Genomic DNA, 23,586 nt, shown 5'->3' on the forward strand with positions numbered 1-23,586 from the left:
CCCAGCTGCAATGGCCTGGGCACGCTAGGTCTCAGTTTCCCAGGAATTGCTCCAGTAACAGCCACTGAAGTGAAGTGAAGTGAAGTGACGTTGCTCAGTCGTGTCCGACTCTTTGTGACACCATGGACTGTAGCCTACGAGGATCCTCAGTCCTTGGGATTTTCCAGGCAAGAATACTGGAGTAGGTTGCCATTTCCTTCTCCAGAGGATCTTCCCGACCCAGGGATTGAACCCCAGTCTCCCGCATTGTAGGCGGACGCTTTACCGTCTAAGCTACCAGGGAAGCACTAGCTACCAGGAACAGCCACTAGATGGCAGCAAAAAGCAAGTTCCCCCTCACGGGCTTCCTCTCATTAGTTTTCCGATCCCTGGGTCGGGAAGATCCCCTGGAGAAGGAAATGGCAAACTACCAGTATTCTTGCCTGGAGAATCCCATGGACAGAGGAGCCTGGCAGGCTACAGCCCATGGGGTCTCAAGAGTCGGACATGACGGAGCAACTAAACCACCACAAGCTCAAAAGGCAAAGGATCTGCCTGCTAATGCAGGAGACCCTGGTTCGATCCCTGGGAAGGGAAGATCCTCTGGAGAAGGGAATGGAATGGCCATCCATTCCAGGATTCTTGCCTGGAGAATGCCATGGACAGTGGGTTTGCAAAGAGTCAGACACAATGGAGCGACTAACACGCTTTCAACCAACAAAGTAACTGCGGCTTCCCTGGTGGCTCAGTGGTAAAAGAATCTGCCTGCAATGCAGGAGACAGTCCATGAGGTCGTGAAAGAATCAGACACAACTTAGCGGCTGATAAAACGACAACAAAGTAGCTGACGTTTCTCCCCAATTTCTGTCTGCCCCTTCACTCACTTTCTGCTCACGTTTTTGTGGGTACTAAGCACTGGGCCTGCTGGGGCGGATGGAGAAGTCTGCCGTAACTGAATTCACGCATTTCCATTTCTTTGACTATTGCCTTTGTTCCAGTGACACTCAGACCTTTTTCAGCAGTCCATCATCTTTCCTGACTGCATAGCTAACCATCTAGTCACTCACCGAGTATCCACACTGGCTGTCCCAGAGGCATCTCAGATGCATCAGATCCAAAACTGAACACATTGCTTTTCTCACCAAAGTTGCTTTTGCTCCTATGTCCTTGTTTGCACCACCATCCAACAAGTCACGAATGGAGAGACCTCAGGGTCGTCTGTGACTCCTCCTTCTTCATCTTTCACAGCCAATCATTCACCAAATCCTGCAAACACCACCTCTGGAAAAACACAATTCCAAAGTGGTTTATATGACACAGGCTCATTTGTAAAATATTCAAAGAGAAAAAAACCAGAAACTGAAAGACACAGATTGGAATGTTTCACTGTTTGGAAGACTAGTGCTTTCTTTGTGTTTTTTGCTTTCGCTTTCCAAAATTTCTACATGGAGCCTGTGATTCTTCTCAAATTAGAAACTTTTAAAACCTACAGTATTATCTGTCTCCCAAAAGTATGTGTACATACAACTGTTAGGACATCGCGCATAGCTATCTCTAGGGTAGTAATGTGCAGAAAAAATTTGCCCGTAGGTACAGTACTTTGCCAGGCATCTGTGCTGAGGCTGCCAAGTGGATCAGCTGGCACTGCGAGTCTGTCAGCCCTTTGTTAAAAACGGCACTTCCTCCACACGTGGCTCCTGAAAGCCACTTCATTTTTGGATCCGATTATTTAATGTGAAAAATATTTCTGCTGCAGAAATTCATTGTCATCTCAAGTTTATAGAGAAGATTTTTTTTCTCACAGAGTGGAGTGCTGATATATCCAAAGGGAAGCAAGCCCCGCCCGAGTCCTTCAGTCAACAGACATTTATAGGGTGCTGACTTACACCTTGGGCATTACTTGAGGAGTTTGGGTTCCAGGGGTAAAGGAGATATTTAAGGTCCCTGATCTTAAGAAGATGTTATCACATAGCTGCCAAGCAGATGAGCAAGATGGTTACAGACAGCAGAAATGCCAGGGTGGTGGGAGAGAAAAACTAAATCAGTAGGGGTGGATAATTTTGGGTTGTGTAATGCCCACACGGGAGGGCGTATTTGAACCACGAGGTAGGCTACAAGATGGAGCTCGCTGTCTGTGGAGCTGCTGGTAGAGCCCAGCCTGAGGGAATGGCAAGCAGAAGGGCCCTGAGGCAGGGACACACTTGGCATACTTAGGAGAGAAAAAGGCCAGTGTGGTTTTCAAGAGGTAAGTCAGTGAGGAGTAGTGGAGCGCATGAGCTGGAGAAGGTGGACAGAGATCGAGCAGGCTCTTGTAGTTGATCAATAAAGAGGCTGGATTTTAATCTAAGTTAAAAACCAGCATGAGTACAATTGCTTACACATACATATTGTGTACCTACTATGTGCAAGGACTGTTCTAGGCATTTTACACGTGCTATTTCATTTAATCATTACAACCACCCTGTGACACAGGGTTGGTCCTGTGGCTGCTCTGGGTTCTGCTATGTTCAGTACATCTCCTATCTTCATGCCCCACCATTTAGGGAGAAAAAATACATCTTCTGTTCTCTCCTTGATGAGTGCTGGTGTAGGGCTGGCTAACTGGAGGACGAGAGGTCACGTGGAGGAGAACTGAGGCTCCGCAAGTGACAATCAGCACCCACCCAAACATTGAGCGAGATCATCTTGGATCTTCCAGCTCAGCCCAGCCAAACTCCTAGCAACCCAGGAGTATTACTGCTGGTCCCACCAATATGTAGAAAGACAGCATCTCTGATCCAACTTAAAGAAGGTTGGCCATTGAGTTTATACTTGGAAAATAACAACTATTAGGGCACATAGAACATTTTTAATGTACCAGGCACTATGCTGCTTTTACATAGCATTTCCCCTTACAACAGTCCTGTGACATAAACACTGAATTTTAGCTCTTTTTTATAGATGATGAAACCGAGGCGCTGAGAGATAAACTGGCTTGTTCACAGTCACATAGCTTGTAAGAGCACCCTGTTGCTCATTTCAGTTCAGTTAAGTCACTCAGTCATGTCCGACTCTTAGCAATTCCATGGACTGAAGCACATCAGGCTTTCCTGTCCATCATCAACTCCCAGAGCTTATTCAAACTCTTGTCCATCGAGTCAGTGATGCCATCCAACCATCTCATCCTCTGTCGTCCCCTTCTCCTCCTGCCTTCAATCTTTCCCAGTGTCAGGGTCTTTTCCAATGAGTTAGTTCTTCACATCAGGTGGCCAAAGGATTGGAGCTTCAGCTTCAGCATCAGTCCTTTCAATGAATATTCAGGACTGATTTTCTTTAGGATGGACTGGTTGGATCTCCTTGCAGTCCAAGGGACTTTCAAGAGTCTTCTCCAACACCACAGTTTAAAAGCATCAATTCTTCAGCGCTCAGCTTTCTTTATGGTCCAACTCTCATATCCATACATGACTATTGGAAAAACCATAGCTTTGGCTGCTGCTGCTGCTGCTAAGTCACTTCAGTCGTGTCCGTCAAGGCAATGGCACCCCACTCCAGTACTCTTGCCTGGAAACTTCCATGGGCAGAGGAGCCTGGTAGGCTGCAGTCCATGGCGTCGTGAAGAGACGGACACGGGACACGACTGAGCGACTTCACTTTCATTTTTCACTTTCATGCATTGGAGAAGGAATTGGCAACCCACTCCAGTGTTCTTGCCTGGAGAATCCCAGGGACGGGGGAGCCTGGTGGGCTGCCGTCTGTGGCTAGAGGGACCTTTGTTGACCCTGTTGCTCAACCTTGGGGAAATGGAGGGAAAATCATTCCTATGGACTGCAGAGCTGGGATATTCCTCCAGGGGGCGCAATTCACATTGTCTTCTATATGTACCTGCTGTCCAACCCCGTGCTTTGTTATTCATTATTCTGTACTGACTCCAACTGCCCCTTCTGGGTGCACTAATTTTAGGTCAACAGAACCTTTGAGAGATGGAGGATATAAAATAGCGCGACGTTAGCCATCAAGGCTGCGCTCAGGATCTGCAGTCTTGGAAGTCCTCCACAAGGAGGAAGCTTAGGCAGGGAGTGGGGATCAGATAGCAAGCATTAGATGGACTCTGCAGCTGGGAACCCAGGCAAGGCTGTGTGTCACTCTAGGCATGCAAAGACTGGAAAGGGAGAAACTTTAGAAGGCAAAAAGAAGGGACGTGGTCAAGATTGAGTGGCTGACTGGAAACCAGAAAATGCACTGATAGAGGCTGTGTGCCTTTGCGGCAAACTTGGGTACCCTTTCTTCCAGACTGGTATGGTGGGTGCCAGCCTCAGGAGTACCCATCATTGATAACAGCTAAGAGGGTGAATTTGAGAGGTTGTTTTTATTGTTGTTTTAGTTACTAAGTCATGTCCAACTCTCTTGTGACCACCATAGACTGTAGCCCGACAGACTCTGTCCATGAGACCACTGAAATAAAGAAAGCAACTACCGAAAGCCAAGAAATGTATACCTATAGCGAGGTGTGAAGATGTGGTTTCTTTTGTTTTCCTCTCTTTCTCTGTCTCTCTCTCTGTGTCAGTTTCTTAGTTATAGTCCTGGACCTTAGCAATAGTAAGACTCCATATTTGCACCTCATTGCAGGAACATGTCAGAGACTTGAATGCCTTCCATCCAAGTTTCTAGCCCACAGGATCAGCATGCTTTCAGGAACTTGAATCACACGGCAAGTCTGCACAGCTGTCTACTCTTTATAAAGCTATTTGGTTGGCTTATTAGCATGTGTGAGGTTATGCCAACGGTTTGTAATAAAAACACAATGGAGAAGAAGAAGAAGTTTTACAAGAAGTTTTAGGGAGACTTTATATTTCATTCCAGGACTTGATTCCCTCCTGCAAGGGCAAAGTTTCTATGTCACGTTCAACTGAGTTGGGTAAGAAAGTAACTCCACATTTTTAGGTGAAAGTAACTTAAAAAATATTTTTGCTGACAACTTGAAAAATGCATGCTCATGATTAAAAATAATCAAATGTGACTGGAAAATGCATAACCTAGATGCAGCAAGGTCCCCAACGGTGATCACAGCTTTCACCCTTGGTCCACTCTGAGGCTGGCTTCAGAATTTAAATGCAATGCCAGGAAGCCAGCTCTATCAGTGATGGAGCGATAGAGTTTTACTGAAGATTTTCTGGAGAAGGTGTGGCAGAAGGGTGACATTGCATGTGTGTGTGTACTGGTGTGTGTGTGTGCTCAGCTGTGTCTGACTCTTCGTAATCCCATGGACTGTAGCCCACCAGGATTCTCTGTCCATGGGATTTCCCAGGCAAGCATAATGGAGGGGTTGCCATTTCTTCCTCCAGGAGATCTTCCTGTCCCAGGGATCGAACCCATGTGTCTTGCGTCTCCTGCATTGGCAGGCAGGTTCTTTACCACTGTGCCCACCTCACAGAGACATTGCATACCTCATGGCAAATGCCAAAGCAATTCCCTTTGAACATCTTAGTTCTGCCCAAATTTCTTCTCTAAATATCCGCCTCCTTTCCCCTTTCCTCCTCCCCCTTCTTTGTCTTTGTCTGGGTTCCCCATCACAACATAAACTCCCCTCCATGGTCTGGAAGAACTCAGTTCTGGCCCTCAACTTGCCTATCCCACTCAAAAAGAGAAAAGCTCAGTAAGCTGATTGTACTCCGACTTTTTTTTTTTTAAAGAAAGCAGTTCAATATCCAATTATTTGTCGAGAGTGGCTGGGAATTGGCACTGGAACTGGCTTTCTCAGGCTTGAAAGGTCTGAGCATTTTTCCTCCTGGTTGCCCATTTGGTGAAATCATGGTGGTAGCCTGAAACGGGCTCTGGTTGTAGTATTTACCCCACAGAAGTTGGCCAGTTCTGTAAATCATCCTGCCTCCCACCCTCAGAAGCTAGTTCTTAAACATTTATCAGCACACGACTGGACTCACTCCACAAGATACATATAAAATTCTTACCAAACAAAATCAGGTCTTGTTCTGTGGAAGGCAGTACCAGGGGTTGGGGTCAGGGTGGAAGACAATTTTTGACGTCAAGAAAATAAAAGATTTCTCTATATAGTGATATATAAAGAGTGGGGTGGCTTGCAGGCCGAGGGCTGGGATCACCTGAAGCCTTGCTCACACGCCTGCATGGGGCAGAGGAGAGCTGAACCTCTCTCTGTGTCTCTGTGGTTTTACACCTGGTCTCCCCAGTATGGCAGCTTCTGGGTAGTTGAACTTCATTCCTGGTGGCTCAGGGCTGCAAAGGTGTGTGTTCTGAGAGGAGAGGGCCATGCACAAGCTGATCACCTTTTCTGTGCTTGTCTCTGAAGTCACTCAGCACCACTCCCACCTGCATTATAATTGTTAGAAGTGAGATGCTTCCAGAGGTGAAAGATTAGACTTTTCTTTTTGTGGTAGGAAAGTGAAAGCGAAGTTGCTCAGTCACGTCTGACTCTTTGCGACCTGTGGACTGTAGCCTACTAGGCTCCTCCCTCTGTGGGGTTCTCCAGGCAAGAATACTGGAGAGGGTTGCCATTTCCTTCTCCAGAGGATCTTCCTGACCCAGGGACTGAACCCAGGTCTCCCGCGTTGAAGGCAGATGCTTTACCCTCTGAGCCACCAGGGAGTGTTAACAAATTGCAGGGCTTCCCTGGTGGCTCAGTGGTAAGGAATCCACCTGCCAGCGTAGGAGACATAGATTTGATCCGTAGTCCAGGAAGATCCAACATGCTGTGGAGCAACTAAGCTCGTGGGTCACAAAACAGAGCCTGTGCTCTAGAGCCTAGGAGCCACAACTCCTGGAGCCCATGAGCCTAGAGCCCACGTTGGGCAACAAGAGAAACCACTGCAATGAGAAGCCCATGCTCGCCCCAACTAGATAAAGTCTGGGCAACAGTGAAGTCCCAGCAGAGCCAAAAAATAAAATAAATAAACCAAAATTTAAAAAAGTTAAAAAAATTGCAGACCTGGGCCACCTCCCCACCCCTCAGCCCACCAGGCTGCAGGCTACCCACCTGCTCCCTTTCACTCTGCCCCTTGCCTCACTCGCCCTGGCTCCTCCACCTCCTGTTCCCCCTCTAGGCCTCTGCCACCTCCTGGCCCTCTTGGCAGGGCAGCTCCCTTTTTAACAGGTCTTTCTGGTCCCATTCCACTGGGTTGGCCCCTGTCCTGGCCTCCTGGTTCTCCTGGGCTGCTACCTCCCCTCTCTGAACCATTATCTGATGCCAGCCAACAGGCGAGCTGCGCCCTCAGCCTGTTGGCCTGGTCCTCGTCCATCTAGCCCAGCCCTCCGCCTATGGGCGGCATTTGAGAGAACCCCTGGAGAATCCCAGGGACAGCGGGGTCTGGTGGGCTGCCGTCTATGGGGTCGCACAGAGTCGGACACGACTGAAGTGACTTAGCAGCAGCAGCAGCAGCAGCTTCCCGGTTGAGGAGTTATTTTTTGTAGGCCTCATTAAATAGATGGGTTTAATGCTGAAGAGGACAAGTTCACGAGCTACACTCTGGAAGCCAGGGAAGATCTTGGAAAGTCATGCAATGATGAATCCTTCTCCCTGCTGGTATTTAAAGCAAAGATATGGCGCCTCCAGTCTGTGGCCTGGATCAGCCTGCTTTCTTGGTATCTCTGCCTGCCAAGGCTTCAACTCCTACAATAAAGTTTTCCATCAGGAAACCTACACCCACTGGCTCTACATTTTCTTTACCATCAGATCCCTTTAGAACCTCATCATGCCAATAACTAGTCCCTTAAAGGTTATCTATCCTTCATCGCCCTCTATCAGCCATTATATCCAGCATGTCTTTCCAGATCATCACAATGGACCTGTGCCACTCTGAGTCTCCATCCATAAATCTGACTCTCTCACTCTTCTGGAAACATGATATGCAAGAAACAGCAGGCATGTTACAGTCAGACATTCTGGATCAGGCAGAGCTGTCCAGATCTGAAGTGACTGCATAGCCTTTAGCTTGTGAGTTAACCTCTCTAATCCTTAATTTCCTCATCTCTATAACTGAAACAATCATATCCACCCAACAGCATGGTTATGAAAAATAATAATGCTAAATCCTTGGCACATAGTATTAAATGGATGTCAGTTTTCATCTTTCTTTTGTACGTTCAACCTTTTCCTTGAAATCGAAAGGTGAACTTCTTTCAGCAAAATCTCCTTTGTTATTCTCATTTACTCTTTTTTTTTTCCATTAACTATCTCTTCTTTGAGGCTCCCACTCAAATATCCAGCTCCACAGTAAGTGCTTATTGAAAAATTCTGAAGTCTTAAGTCACTTGTATGTTTTACTATTAGTCATCTAATTTGAACAAATACAAGGAAATTAAAAAAAAAAATCCAGCCCTGTTTTAAAACCATCTCAGGCAAGGAGTAAATTACAAGAACCTAGACACAGTCATTGCTATATGGCGAGGGCTGCCTGACCAAAACTCTGGCCCTCGAGAGAGGAATACAGCTGTTCCTTGGCCTTCTGCTGAAGGGAGGTGGGGAATTAACATGCGGGCCTCTTCCCATCGCCTGCTGGTGTCCGCATTGGCTGAGCCCATCTGAGCCGGACAAGGGAGCTGGTGGATGCAGTCCATGCAGGCTCCTGGGCACCTGGGGCACAGAAGTGGTGGGGCAGGGCGTGCTTCTGAAGGGGCCAACACAAGACGCCCAGCATGGAATACAGCCTAGCGGTCAGTTTTCTTAGAGCTGTCTCCATTAAGACTAAACAACCTGCTATTCCATCCAGAAAAGACCAAGGGGCTTGCCACTCTTGACTGCTGCGAGGTCTGCTGTGCTACAGCAGAAGGGCTGGTGGTAATCCTTTCATTCGCCAGGCGCTAACTTTGCAGGGTGCTCCATACGGGCTGTGTGGACCTCACCTCACTGAGTCCTCACCACTCTCCAGAAGGTCCATCTTATTATCTCCATTTTACAGAGAAGGAAACTAGAATGGAGAAGTGACTTGAGTCACTTGCCTAAGGTACCAGCCCCTCACAGCAAGCAGAGAACCCAGAGTCCAGGACTGGTCTGATTCTGAAGACTATACCAAAGCCATCATGTTTCCACTGACAGGCTGCCAGCGAGAAGGTGGCAATTTTCAGCCTCTTGTCTCCCAGTTATATTTTCAACTCGACACAGTGCTTTTTTAAAAAATGGCTCTTATGATGTTGGATTTCTTCCTTACTGGGACAAAAATCAATTGCTCTTATAGCTGATCAAGGGCATGCACATTCTCATCTGATCATGGAAAATCTTTTTTTTTTAATTATTATTATTATTTTGGCTGCGCTGGGTCTTTGCTGCTGCACGGGCTTTTCTCCAGTTGCAGCGAGCAGGGGCTACTCTCTAGTTGCAGTGCCTGGGCTTCTCATTGCTCTGGCTTCTCTCGTTGCAGAGCACAGGCTCCAGGGCATGCAGGCTCCAGGAGTTGTGGCTCAGGGGCTCAGTAGTCGTGGCTCCTGGGCTCTAGAGCACAGGCTCAGTAGTTGTGGGGCACAGGCTTAGTTGCTTTGAGGCATGTGAGATCTTCCCCGATCAGGGATTGAATTTGTGTCTCCTGCATTCGCAGGTGGATTATTTACCACTGAGTCACCAAGGAAACCCACGGGAAGTCTTAAAGGGGCCCCGTCTGCTCGCGGGCTTCAGCTTCCCTGGACCAGGGCTACGTGTACAAGGAAACCTGATGGCGCTGGCATCAGAGGATGGGAGTCTGTGTCTCCCTTCCTGACAGGCACCCTGGGTCCCCGCTGGCAACTCTGAGTTTATGGGAAAAACAGGCCCAGCTGCCCCATGGTACCAGCAGCAGTCCATGCTCTTGGTTCTTGGATACTCAGGATAAAAGTCATCTGGCCGTTGATGGTGTTGGGGCTGGAGGAAGCACCAGGTCGTCCCCTCTGGGAGCACTTTGCCTCTCTGTGTGGGTCTGAGTCTGAGCCTGGGAAAAGGCTTTGGGCAGCCCTTACTCCAGTGTAGGAAGTAACACCTGTAAGGGTGTGATGACATTTGGGAGGCCACGTGCTCCTGCATTTTCCCTTCATCCATGTTGGCAAGTTTCAGACAGGGCCACAGAGGACGGAGCAGGAGGCAGGAAATGCCCTCCAGACCCCACTTCTGGACCCCAGCGAGGACAGCCGGCCTCCTGGCCTGAAGCTTATTTCACAGGGAGTCTTTCTCTCTGCTCATGACATTCACGTTTTGCCTTCACTGTTTCGGTAGGGGCACTACATTGTTAGAGTCACATACCACCAGGGAGTTGCAGCTTAAGGCAGAGTCATGTTTTATAATAGGAAGGTCAAACTATTCATTTGATATTGTAAATCAGTGATTTATTTTCCATCTTTAACAGGCTCCTTCCTGCCCTTCCTCCCCCTTCAACCATGTCACAGTTAGAAGGCTACCAAAAGGCAGGAATATTGCTGTAGATGACCTGAGGCAAGGGATAAGTACATCGGAGGAAAATGGGTATGCGGGTCACTCAGGGGAACCCTCTGGGTCTTTCAGGTGGCCACGCGAAGTCCTGTTCCAGCAGGCGCGTGTGCCCAAGGAGAACATGGTCCTGAGTCTGGCCCAGGCTTTGTGATCCTCCAGGGCTGAGTGGGTTCCGACAGGATCCATCACTGCATCCAGCTGATCGGGTACTTGGAGAGGGCACTGGCACTCGGGAAGGCCCGTCTGTTTTCTTATCGGAAGTCAAATCCCATTTTCTGAGAGTAGACTTGGCTAGTGAAGCAAGATGATGGTCTTTCAAGGAGCTGTGTCCCTGTCTTTGCTTTGTATCTCCTACTTTGCTGAAGTCTGAAAGGTAGAGAATAGGCCTCACTCTGCTGAGGTGGCCAGAAGGGGAAAAGACCAGGTCATGTGGCAGCAGAGGGCAAGGTTTCGAGGTCCACAGGGTGATGGCCTGCTGATGGCCACCCCTGTTACCAGATCATCTTTAAAAATCAGTTACTAGGGGGAACCTGGGGTTCCAGCATCCAGCCCTGCACCACCCTTCTCCCGCTATGTGTCCTGAAAACTTTGCTCTGCTGTGACCTCCTCAAAGGTTGGAAGCCCACACAAAAGGAAATTCTACCTGGGATCCGTAATTCAAATCATTGGTATCGATTTCACAGAGATGAAACAAACAAATATTTCACAAGATACTCTGTACAAAGAATGGAGAATCCATTGTGTTTGGATTACTGAGCAAACCTGAGACTTACACCCTTTTCAGGGTGACCAGTTTTGTTTTTTTTTTTGTTTGAAAACGTCTTTTTTTTTTTTTTTTCTTTGAAAATGCGTTTCTTGGAACGTCTCTGGTGGTCCAGTAGTTAAGAATCTGCCTTTCAATGCAGGGGACACAAGTTTGATCCCTGGTCCAGGAAGATCCCATGTGTTTTGGAGCAACTAAGCTCGTGCGCCACGACTACTGAGCCCATGCCCTGCAACCATCGAAGCTGATGCACCCAGAGCCTGTGCTCCAAAGCGAGAGAAGCCACTGCAATGAGAAGCCCGTGCGCGGCACTTGTCGCAACCAGAGAAAGCCTGCTCACAACAACGGAGACCCAGTGCAGCCGAAAACAGACGCACAAACAAACAAAATTGTTTTAAAAATGCCTCTCTCTCAGGGCTCATGTATAGTACTCCAGTCCCATTCTGCAGAGCAGTTTGACTGTATGTGTTAGAAATCTTAGAAGGTAGGACCTCCCTGGTGATGCAGTGGCTAAGATTCTGCACTCCCAACGCAAGGGGCCCAGGTTCTATCCCTGGTCAGGGAACTACGTCCCACCTGCTGCAACAAAGATCGAAGATCTCGTATGACACAAATAAGATCCAGTGCAGCCAAACAAATAAATAAATTTTTTAAAAAAAGAAGTCCTTTTTGTGGACCATATGTTTTGTGTGTGGCAGTTTAAGTTATTAGTTTTTAAAATCATTACTTTTTAATGAAAACAACTTGACCAAAAATCTGTCACAGAATTTGAGACCCATTAAAAAAAGTTTAATGAGAAAAATAATGATTAAAAAAAATCAAAAAAGAAGTCCTAGAAGGTGCCATAGTATTGATGTGGCCATTCCACTAGAAGACGTGGTCACAAGGAGTAATTAGATTTGATATTTGATACTAGGAGGTTCATCACAGCAGTGATTATAAAATGTTGAAAACAACTTATAAGGCTAACAACTGAAGCCTGGTCAGATAACCGCGGTATGGGCATGCAGGAAATTCCAAAATAAAATTTATTTCTTAATATATAGAGAGATGCTCCTAAATTTAAAAAATCAGGCTATAAAGCATTATACAGAGTATGACTCCACTTTTGGTAAGAAATGCAGATGTATGTATGTGTCTGCGTGTGCTCAGTTGTGTCTGACTCTTTGTGACCTCATGGACTGTAACCTGCCAGGCTCCTTTGTCCATGGAATTTTCCAGGCAAGAATACTAGAGTGGGTTGCCGTTTCCTCCTCCAGGGGATCTTCCCAACCCAGGGATTGAACCCGAGTCTCTTGCACTGGCAGGTGGGTTCTTTACCACTGCACCACCGGGGTGGCCCATGTAGGTATATGCATGTACAAAAAGTGCAAGAGGGTATCCACCAAATATTAGGCGTAAGTCACAGATGATTGGGTACCGGGTGTTTGCATTTTCTTTTTTTTTTTGTCTACAAATGTATACTATTTCTGCCATGAGATATATTATTTGTGTCATAATTGTATTTGGCTTAAAAAAAAAGTTGGGAGACTTCCCTAATGGTCCAGTAGCTAAGACTGAGCTTCCAATGCAGGGGGCCCGGGTTCAATCCCTGGTCAGGGAACTAGAGCTCACATCCTGCAACTAATGATCCCGCGTGCACCTGAGACCTGACAGAGTCAAAAAAGGTGAAGGGAAGGACCCCATATAACCTTTCCTGATTGCCTGTGGCTCTCAAAGAGGCTTGGATCCCTGTTGCAACAGGAATTGCTCACAAGTGGGGTCTGGCACCCAGACTTTGCTCCCAAGGGCCCCGCAGGACGTGAAGCAGGTCCTGCCGCCAGCAGAGGGCATCCTCCTGGCCTGTGTGTGGTGCCCACCATCTCTGCCTGATTCCCTGGGGAGCCCTGGGCCTGAGGCGGCGCAGAGCAAGTTCTGTCCTGCCTGGTGGCCGGGTCTGCCCAAAAGGGGCGGAAGGGCTGGAGTAAAGGGGTTCCCAGAGGTAATTTGTGCAGGCACCAATTTGACTAGCCCCACGGTGCCCTCAAACATTGTCTGCGTCTGGTTCTTCCTCCTGGAAGTTTCTGGGGGCTGGAGAGCAGGCCAAGTGGCAGATGAACTGCGCAGTCTGCTTCCAGCCCCCTGCCCCCCTGCCATCATCTGTGCTTCCACCCACCTCCTCTGAAGGGCGCAGCCCCGCGCCTCCGGTCCTGTCTCCTGTGTCCACAGGCGAAGTCCCTGGTAGAGCAGGGCACGGTCCTGGCAGAAGTCTCCCAGTCCCTAGTAGAGATGGAGCAGCCCACCTCCTGGATGTGGTGGGAAGGAGGCAGGAGGCCTTGGGGGGCGGGGGCCTCACAGAGGACAGGTACTGAGGTCGCGGCGAAGGACTGAATCTGAACATGCCGACTCTTCCCTTCCGGTTCTGCACACTTCAGAGAAAGCGCTTGGCTCCTTGACATAAATGTGATCAACTCTTCTTGGAACTGCTTGGGCAGCTCTTCAAAACTGAAAAAGCTACGAAAAGAAAAAAAGAAAAGATACAATAAAAGAGGACTGAACTTTCTGTTTTATCAACCTGATGAATTTCTGGGTCCTAGACAACAGGCTTGATGGGGCCACATGGCCCCCAGCCTCAGCTACGTCCCCCCTGGACTGCCCCCACATCAGGTACACTACGAGTAAGCAAAGGGATTAGCCAGAGGAGAAGCTTTACTTTCAGATGTGACGTTATTCCTCAAATGGCTCTTTCTGAGTGCTTCTAACACCAGGCGTGGTGCTGTGCTGACACCTGCCTGCTCCGGCTCTCCATGGGGCCTCCACCCCTTAGCTGAGAGGCCTTGGTTGGGGGAGCAGTGTTGGGAGGGTGAAGGGGTGGAGGGGTGGGGGTGACCCAGGCTCAAGTTCCCAGTTTTGCAGCACTCTAGTGCCAGGTATGAGGGCTGTAAGGGGATCAAATGCCCACACTCAGGGTAGATCCTCGCAGCTCAATTCCCCCGAGTCCTGGCTGGCCTTGGTCCACTCTCCAGCTGGAAACAGAGCTGGCTGCAACCCCGAACGAAGCACAAGCCATTCCCACTCTGGGGACACTGCCAGTCACCTGGGAAGATGCCTGGAGTCTGTCCTTGACCAGACACCTGCTCATACCATACCACAAGCTGAGTCACCGTCCTGGTAACCGCCGCCACCCCCTCCACCCCCTTGGTGCTGGACACACACCGTGCACCAGGCAGGGCCACCTCACGGTCCGGCGGGACCTCGGGTCTCAGTTCTGAGCCATGGTTTCTACTCCTCCCTGTGAAACTGATGGTTCTTCCAAGCATTCCATCCTTGGGTCTGCCCTCCTCACCACGGCTCCTCGTCCTTAAAGTTTGCAGCTCTGGATATTGCCATGATTCAAGTGGTAGCCCTGTCCATGGCCTCCAAAGCGGCTGATAGTGCATTCAGGTGAGCACAGTTAAGATCGCTGGTTCTTCTGAATCATTTACAACAGATGCAAGACTCCCTCTCCTTCAACTTGCCCAACCTCCTGTAGACTAACAGCCTCTCTTTGTTGCATACTCACCACACGTGACTTTCCTCTTCCTCCTCAGAACAACCCTAGGAGGGGTCCTAGTTCCTCCTCCATTTTAATTATGTGAAACAAGTACAAGAAAGTGAAGTGACTCGTCAAGGCCACTCAATTTGCAAGGAGCTCAGCTCAGATTTGGGGGAACCTAAGGCAATGGCACCCCACTCCAGTACTCTTGCCTGGAAAATCCCATGGATGGAGGAGCCTGGAAGGCTGCAGTGCATGAGGTCGCTGAGGGTCGGACACAACTGAGCGACTTCACTTTCACTTTTCACTTTCATGCATTGGAGAAGGAAATGGCAACCCACTCCAGTGTTCTTGCCTGGAGAATCCCAGGGACGAGGCTGCAGTCTATGGGGTCGCACAGAGTCAGACACAACTGAAGCGACTTAGCAGCAGCAGCAGCAGGTTGATCTTTCCCTGGGTTGGGAAGATCCCCTGGAGGAGGGCATTGCAACCCACTCCAGTGTTCTTGCCTGAAGAATCCCATGGACAGAGGAGCCTGGAGGGCTACTATCCATAGGGTCACAAAGAGTCGGACGCGTCTGAAGCAACTTAGCATGCATGCATGCACAGGTCATTCTTAGGGGCTTCCCTGGTGGTTCAGATGGTGAAGAACCTGTCTGCCATGCAGGATGCCCTGGTTTGATCCCTCAGTCAAGAAGATCCCCTGGAGAAGAGAATGGCTACTGACTCCAGTATTCCTGCCTGGAGAATCCCATGGACGGAGGAGCCTGGTGGGCTACAATCCATGGAGTCACAAAGAGTTGGACACCACTGAGCGACTGACACTTTCACTTTACATTCAGGTCCTTCTTACACCAGGCCCAGCCTCCTAACCATGCCATGCCTCCTCCCCAAGTCTCAATCCCTTGGCCCCTGTCTCAGTACATCAGTTGCCTCCCCATATTTGAGTTTACACAAGATCCTGCCCGTGGGGTTGCAAAGAGTCAGACACGACTGAGCACACACACACAAGATTCTGCCCAGTGCATTGGCCCACCTGCGTACAAGGAGGGCACAGACGCAGTGAACCCCCGCCCTCCAAATCAGCCGTCTCACTCCTGCTTATGGTAAGGTTAGCAAAGGACCATGATGTTCTGGTGTGTGAGGGCCAATGTCCATCTGCTCTGTAGTCAGAATGGTTGTTGGGGAGGGGGAGGTGGGGGGCAGTATGCCACTACAGTTCTGAGAGCAGTACTCGTGGAGAAAAGTGGACATGCTCACTCACTTGAGATCTGAGCTCTTCAAGGAGTGGGTGCCTGTGAGCCCAGGTGGTGGGCAGAGATAAGCCACTGGCTGTTGACCTGGTCTGCTAATCTCATGATTTGGGATGATGTGGCCAACAGTTGCCTGTTTCAGGTCAGGCCATGTGGGCAGGGGCCGTCCTCCCACGTGGTTCCATTTGGTAGGCATTCTCTTCTCCAGGGGATCTTCCCGACCGAGGGATCAAACCAGGGCATCCTGCATGGCAGACAGGTTCTTCACTGTCTGAGCCACCAGGGAAGCCCCTAAGAATGACCTGTGCATGCGTGGATGCTAAGTTGCTTACCTGACACTGGAGACCTGACCCCCTGAGGGAACCACTTTACTGGAGAGAGTGCCCGCCTGCTGCAGCCAGGGCTATGGGCCTTCAGAGTACTGGGGAGTCATGCGGGGCTTGTGAAAGGGCTCCCCCAATACTCCTGCCCCAGTGGTCTGGGGAGGCAGGTCCAGGCTCTCCTCTACTACCTGCTGCTCATGGAAGGTAAAGTTAAATTCAAGCCCCCAAACGAATTGCTGTCCAGTGTGTCAGCCCAGTGTGTCTGGGTGCAGAGCACAGCCAGTGGGAGGTGCTGGGTCATGTGAGGCCTCAGAGGCCTTGGTTAGGAGTCTAACTGCGACAAATGTGAGTTTAGGTAGTGGTGTGACACGCACTGACAACACCAGCCACACTGGCAAACAATGTTTTGCAAACTCTGACAAGGTTCTAGCAGCCTGTGTTCTTGCTTCCAGCCTTAGAAAGGATGAGGATGTTCTGAAAAAGTACATCCTTGGCTGGTGGCCTGGTTTATCAAGTGGCTCTAGAATTTCTCTTGTGGCCTCTGAGGTTCCCCTTGCTTGTTAAGTCATGCACTGCAGGGATGGAAATAGAAGCCGTGCTGTGGGGTGACCAAGAGTCTCCCTCAGATACTGTGCTGCAAAGTGGGGAGGTGGGGGACAGTGAACAGTGCCTGATGGATGCGAGTCACAGAGATGCGGCCTCCAGCAACCCCTCATCCAGGGTCTCCTATTCTGTGAAATAATTCTACTCATCGCTGTGAACTGTACCCTGCCTCTCAGCCGGAGGCTGGTGTAGGCCTTGGGGAATGTGTGGGAAAACAAGCTGGTCCAGTTGCCATTATCAAGGGGCCCACATCTCAAGTGGGGGGTGGTTGCGAGTGCCTGAGACCGTGGTGGGTGATGTTGCGGGTGCTGAGGTAGGTGACGTGATAGGCACTGCTGGAGGTGGGGAGCTGGGGGCTCAGAATGGGGGACTGGTTCCAGAAGAGGCAGTTGGGCCGGACCTGCAGGATGCCAACAGGCAAAGCTGCTTCAGAGGCAGCAGCAGCAGAGGCAGAGGCCCCGGGGGGCAGCCCAGGGTGTCTGGGTGCAGAGCACAGCCAGTGGGAGGTGCTGGGTCATGTGAGGCCTCAGAGGCCTTGGTTAGGAGTCTGCTATTAGTCCTAATTGTGACAAATGTGAGTTTAGGTAGTGGTGTGACACGCACTGACTTGAGTTTTCGCTTGTTTGGGGTTTTTTTGGTTGCACCATGCAGCGTTCAGAATCTTACATACCCCGCCAGGGATCAAAGCCCCTGCATTGGGAGCGCAGGGTCTTAACCACTGGACTGTCAGGGTATGAATATGAATTTTTATATGATATGAATTTTGAAAAGATCCTTCTGCTCTCCAAAGTTCACCAGGATGAAGAAGAATCAGAGCTAGTTTCTCAATGCTGCATAGGACTCCCAAAAAACCACTTTCAAAATTAAAATGAAAAAAGAAAGGGACTTCCCTAGTGGTCCAGTGGTTAAGAATCTGCCTGCCAATGCAGGGGACAGGATTCAATCCCTAGTCTGAGAAGATCCCACATGGCACAGGGCAACTAAGCCTGTGTGCCATGACTACTGAGCCTGAGGCTCTGGAGCCCCTGAGCCACAATTACTGAAGCCCGCAAGCCCTAGAGCCTGTGCTCCGCAACAAGGGAAGCCTGCACACCGCAACTAGAGAGCGGGCCCTGCTTGCTGCACCTAGAGAAAGCCTGCGCGCAGCAGTGACGACCCGGCGCAAAAGTAAATCAAATAAAAATGTTTAAATTAAATTTAACATAAATGGAAAAAAGACAAGGATAGGCAGGAGGTTGGGGGCAGGGCCTTAACAAGATATGAGTAAAGAATCTAAAGAATAAAGGACATTTAACCTGGTCCTTGGGCTTCCCTCGTAGCTCAGTTGGTAAAGAATCCGCCTGCAATGCAGGAGACCCAGGTTTGATTCCTGGGTCAGGAAGATCCCCTGGAGAAAGAAATGGCAACCCACTCCAGTATTCTTGCCTGGAGACTCCCCATGGACACAGGAGTCTGGTAGGCTACAGTCTATAGGGTCGCAAGAGCCGGACACGACTGAGGGACTGAACCACCACCAACCTGGTCCTTGTCTGGCTTCCCCAGCCCCCTCCCACCTGTCAGTGAACAGGGAGACAAATGAGGTAACGAATGTGGTGCTGGACCAGCATAGCACCCTCTGGAGTGGGAGGCAGCTTGTGGTTTGTGAGTGTATGCTTGGATGTGAACGAGCTTGGCGTGGTGATGAGTGTGCCTGACCAGTTTCATCTGTGGTGCAATTAACAGCTTGCCACCGTCCCTACATGGCTGGGCCTGCCTTCTTATTAGTGTGTCTTGGGAAAGGGAACAAAATGTGATTATAACATATACTAATTATTTTCTTCTCACAGATGTCCCAGAGGTGCTCGACATCTGGGTCAGTATTTACACTTTCCTTCATGGTGCCATGCGGCTATAGCCCTCTCCCCTCCATCCACCCTGCCAACGTGTGTGAGAGTCACAGCAGAAAGATGGGGGAGTCCCAGACTTCAGAAACCTGGGGTCCAGACCTGTGACCTTCTATTGGACAAGTACTCTGGAGACACTGTTCTCCCAGGAGAGATGGCTGAGGGATTTCCTTAGCTGTCCAGTGGTTAAGACTCTGCACTTCAATGTAGGGGGTGCAGGTTAGATCCCTGGTTGGGAAACTAAGATCCTATTAAAAAAAAAAAGATGGCCGAATAGAGAAATGATTTCAGGGAATTTTCTATCTTTCCAGCATTAGTTAGATTACCTGGTAGTGGTAAAGAGCTATTTGTCACAGATAAACAGAGACAGACATTAAAGTGTTAAGGACACATAATAATATGCTATCACAGTATCAATACCATAAAGGAAATCAACCCTGAATGTTTATTGGAAGGACTGATGCTAAAGCTGAAACTTCAATACTTTGGCCACCTGATGCAAAGAGCTGACTCATTGGAAAAGACCCTGATACTGGGAAAGACTGAAGGCGGGAGGAGAAGGAGACAACAGAGGATGAGGTGGCTGCATGGCATCGCTGACTCAGTGGACATGAGTTTGAGCAAACTCGAATTGACTAAACAACAACAATTGCAGTAAGAACAAGGGCCTGGCATGAACTCACTTCAACTTCTATTTGTATGGGGGTGCATTTTAAGAGGAGAATGAGAGAGCAGGCAGGGGCAATGGCAAGGTTTACACAGGGAAATTCCTGCTAAATCTACAGAAAGTGGGCAGGAGGAGAGCACTAGTCCACATGAAGCTTGTGTGGGTTTGCTAACTGGCACTTAAGGAAATTAGGCTCGTAGCCTCCCAGAGACTGGGAAACGGGCCATATCTTGAGGCACTGGCTGGAATAAACAGTAACTTCTGGCAGCCTTGAGTTTTCTCAGGCAAGCACATTTTCTGGGCCAACCTAGGGCTGTGGCCTTGAGCTACTAGAAACAGTGTTTGTTCAGGTCTTCGGATATGCTAATGCTGGGGGTGGACTAAATCTTTGGTGCTGAGAGTCTGCAGTTTTTATAGGCCGACGTTGAAGCCCAGTCAGGAAGACAGCTTACAAAATTCCCTGTTGGTCCAGTGGTTAGGACTTGGCGCTTTCACTGAGGAGGCCTGGGTTTGATCCCTGGTCAGGGGAACTATTCACAAGCGCTCCTGCAAGCCACATGGCACCGCAAAAAGCAAAGCAAGCTGAGAGAAGCCTGTCCAGAGATCAGTCAAGGAGAGGTTCTTTGTCAGCTATGCTTCTGGATTCAAACAGCCCTGGGTTTCAATCCTGCCTCTGTAACAGATGGGCTGGGTGATGACAGGGAAGAGATTTTTCATCTCAAGGGGTTGGTTTTCTCATTTGGAAAAATGCAGAGAGAATTCCCTCCCAGGACTGTTTGAAGATTAAATGAGTTGACTCACAGTACACGCCAGTGTGTTATGTGGCTGGAGTCTGGAAGGGACTAAAGAGGAGGCTGTGCTCAAGCTGGGATGTGGGCCTGCGGGGGCCCCACCAGGCCGGGCACAGCTGGACCAGCCACGGCTGCAGCTCTCACAGGCGGACATGCAGGTAGTGAACCCGCAGATCTGGTTACAGCGCCTATGACTCAGCAGGTCTGCCTTCCTAATGCACTCGCAGTTACTGCTTGCTTGTCTGGGGACCCCATCTGGGAAAGCAGGGCGAGGAGAATGGCAGGATTCCCCTCACTTCATCACCTAGATGGAGTTATAGCTGCTAGATGTCCAGTACCTACCAGGTGCCAAGAACTGCACACGTATCACTTTGAACACTTGCAATAACTGGCAGGTACACTTTTTACGCCCATTTAGGAGGTGAGCAGACTGAGGTTCAAAGAGGTTACACAGTATGCCTAAGATCATACAGCCCGTCAGTGAATTCAAACCTAATATCTGAGACTGCAGAGCTCTTTCTCCTCGGAGGCATGGGTTTTTACCATCTCCGAGGGGCTTGAGAGGCTGGCTGCCTTACTGGAAAAGGAGAAGGAGGGAAAAGAAGCCCCACCCAGCCAAGAAGACATGTCCTGCCATGAAGAAAATGTATGAGGCTGTTTCTGAAGCTGGGGAATCTTGGGGGTGCCTCCTCACTGCCTTAGGGGGCAGCCCGTGTGGGGGCATCTGGGGCATCTGCACCAAGAGCCAGGCTGCAGGCGGGGTGTGGTGTGCTGGCAGCCTGTCCTCTGTGTGTGTGTGTGTGTGTGTGTGTGTGTGTGTGTGCATGCACACGCAAGGAAGGAAGGCAGCCTGCGCACAGTCTGGACCACATTTTCTCCTCTTAGTTCTGAGAGAGAATGTCTTCCAGTTTAAATGCTGCTATGAAGGACTTGCTTGGTGGAAGATTCTGAGTTTCCACTGCACGGGGCCCCGGTTTGATCCCTGGTCAGGGAACTAGATCCCACATGCTGCAACTAAGATGAGTTTGCATGCTGCAATTTAAAAAAGATACTGTGTGCCGCAACTAAGCCCTGGCGCAGCCCAATAAATAATAAATAAATATTTTTAAAAATATTGCTTTGAATTAATTCCCACCAATGTTTTGCAAAACAAAACAAAACATAACACACCTTCCGTTTGATAGTGTCAGTGTCCCAGCACTGGGAGTAAATATCCAAATATCTAAAATCTCACCATTTTAGATGGACACCTCAGTTACCACTGTTTTTAGAGAACAGGGGGGAAGTAGATTCTTTTTAACTCGGAAACACGCTCTTGGGCCCTAACAATGAAACACGCTAGAATATTTCAAAGCTAAGGCTTGGCGTATCTTCTTAGAGGAACAGAAGGACTGTTTCTTACCCAACTGGATGCTTCTCCCAATGATCTCAGCAGGGTGGGAGGACAACATTTATTCATGTCAAAGTGTTCACACCTCTCCCCTCTGAGGCACCTGAAAAGAAGTCACATTTTGCTTGCTTAGCTCTTCCTCTGGCTTCATTCCTCTTCCCTCTCTGTATATTTTGCTTTTGCCAGTTCCATTCCTGACAGTGAGTCCACAGACAAGGAGCACTGGAGAACAAGGAACAAAGTTAGACCCAGAGAAAAAAAGAGATTAAAAAAAAAAATCGAAGGGATTTCCCTGGTGGTCCAGTGGCTAAGACTCCACAATCCAAATGCAGTGGGCCTGGGTTCGATCCCTGGTCAGGGAACTAGATCCCACATACTGAAGCTAACACATGGTGCAGCCAAACAAATAAGTAAAATAAATATTTTTTTAAAAATCAGAATAAAGACTTACATAAGAGTACAGAAAACAGATTGAAAGAAAGATGGAAGAAAGAATGAGCCAATACAGATCCTCAGGGAGAATACAGATCCTCAGGGAGACGTCTAGGTTGAGTTAAACTGTATTTAGTGCTTTGGACAGACTGAGCCAAATGCAGGCACAGATATATTAGGGTTTCAGCACAAGCACTTCATCTTGGGCTGCAGTGTTTGGTGGACCTTGAACAGAAAATTGTGTGAAAGCAGCTAAAGGAGGTTAGTGTGGTTCCAGAAGAAGGTAAGACTTCCTTAAGCAGAGAGGGTAGGATGGGCATGAGGAGGTTGGGCCCCCAAAACTAGGGGACTAAGGGGCAGAAAGCTGCTGGTGGGTACGGTGAATACCACCGATGGACAAACCAGAATAAATGCCTCTGTGAAATAACGTGTGTGCTAAACTGATACACACAGCCATGCACACTGCTGGGGACCCAAGCATGTCGCCACAGGCCATCTCAGCATAAATGAATGTCTGTATGTTAATGCATTTTCTCCTTCCCATTCCCACAACCAAATTTACTGGTGGTTTTTTTTTTTTCTGGCTTCCACTTCTTAGTGAACAACAGAAGGTAGAATCTCAGCACCACTTTCCTCTCCTTCCTCACCCGTATCTCTGGCTAGTGAGCAACCTGTCACTTCTACCTCCATGCTCGCCTTCCTGACCATCCTATTGCTTCTTCTTTAAAAAAAATATTTATTTTAATTATTTATTTGGCTACACCCAGTCTTAGTTGTGGCATGTGGGATCTTTAGTTGCAGCATGTGAACACTTAGTTGAAGCAGGTGGGATCTAGTTGCCTGACCGGGGATCAAACCCAGGCCCTCTTCATTGGAAGGATGAAGTCTTAGCCACTGGACCACCGGGGAAGTTCCCCATACCTGCTGCTTTTAACCAGGGCTTCATCGTCTTCCATGTCAGCTCTCTGCTTCCACCCTGTCTCTTCTTTACAACTGATTTTCCATACTATCGCTAGAGGAACCCATCCAAAACACTCATCACTTCCAGACTTAAAAATCTTGGTTAAAAGAAAGGATGGTGTGAGAGATCAAGACTCACAAGAGAGCTACAGTGGTCACAACAGCATCATCCTGGCATATGAACAGGCAGATCCATGAACAGAATACAGTTCAGAAATACTCAGCTACCGAAGGGCATTTAATAAACAAAAAGAGGGCTTTTCACATGGGTGGGGAAAAGATCAATTATTGAATAAATGGGATCAGGAGCTCTGAGTAACATTAAAAAAACAACAACTGGATCTCTAAATCTTTCTTTGTACCAAAATTAATAAAAGAATCAAACTTTAGAATGTAAAATATGAGCAATCAAAGTACTAGAATATAAAGAATATTCAATAAGTGGTGTTGGGAAAGCTGGATAACCACACATGCAGAAGAATGAAACTGGACCCTTATCTTACATGACTCACAAAAATTGACTCAAATTAACTGGCATGAACACTTAAGCATGACACTTACGGGAGGAAAAAAAACAACAACAAGAAAAAAGCTCTTTGACATTGGTTTTGGTCACAATTTGTTTTGGA

General features: G+C 48.7%; 1 protein-coding gene across 4 annotated transcripts; it reads right to left on the bottom strand.

The window, feature by feature from the left end:
- Window positions 1-590: 590 nt before the first annotated feature.
- Window positions 591-21,801, bottom strand: LOC123329917. Of its 4 annotated transcripts, none has more exons than XM_044930079.2 (3): window positions 14,337-14,787; window positions 13,297-13,634; window positions 591-1,260 (listed from the first exon to the last, which is right to left on the bottom strand). In XM_044930079.2, exons 1-3 carry the CDS (start codon window positions 14,558-14,560, stop codon window positions 1,232-1,234), a joined length of 591 nt encoding a protein of 196 aa, XP_044786014.2. In that variant the 5' UTR covers window positions 14,561-14,787; the 3' UTR covers window positions 591-1,231. The 4 variants fall into 4 exon arrangements, with proteins under 4 accessions (XP_044786014.2, XP_045018996.1, XP_045018997.1 ...); XM_045163061.1 differs by lacking the exons at window positions 591-1,260; window positions 14,337-14,787 and adding exons at window positions 10,265-10,744; window positions 21,578-21,801; XM_045163062.1 differs by lacking the exon at window positions 591-1,260 and adding an exon at window positions 10,265-10,773 and having other exon boundaries at window positions 14,337-14,786.
- Window positions 21,802-23,586: the final 1,785 nt, after the last annotated feature.

This window comes from Bubalus bubalis, chromosome 17 (assembly GCF_019923935.1).
Source record: "Bubalus bubalis isolate 160015118507 breed Murrah chromosome 17, NDDB_SH_1, whole genome shotgun sequence".
In the NCBI taxonomy this organism is placed as follows: domain Eukaryota; kingdom Metazoa; phylum Chordata; class Mammalia; order Artiodactyla; family Bovidae; genus Bubalus; species Bubalus bubalis.

Bases quoted from the DNA above. Each gene is read 5' to 3' on its own strand.
- LOC123329917 (XM_044930077.2), bottom strand. From the start codon at position 14,560: ATGCACTATCAGCCGCTTTGGAGGCCATGGACAGGGCTACCACTTGAA. The intron at 13,635-14,336 runs GTGTGTGTCCAG...TTCTTTTCGTAG, and splicing joins GTGGCCCTGCCTGGTGCACG to CTTTTTCAGTTTTGAAGAGC. The intron at 10,745-13,296 runs GTGGGTGGAAGC...TCTACCTTTCAG, and splicing joins GGCTGCGCCCTTCAGAGGAG to ACTTCAGCAAAGTAGGAGAT.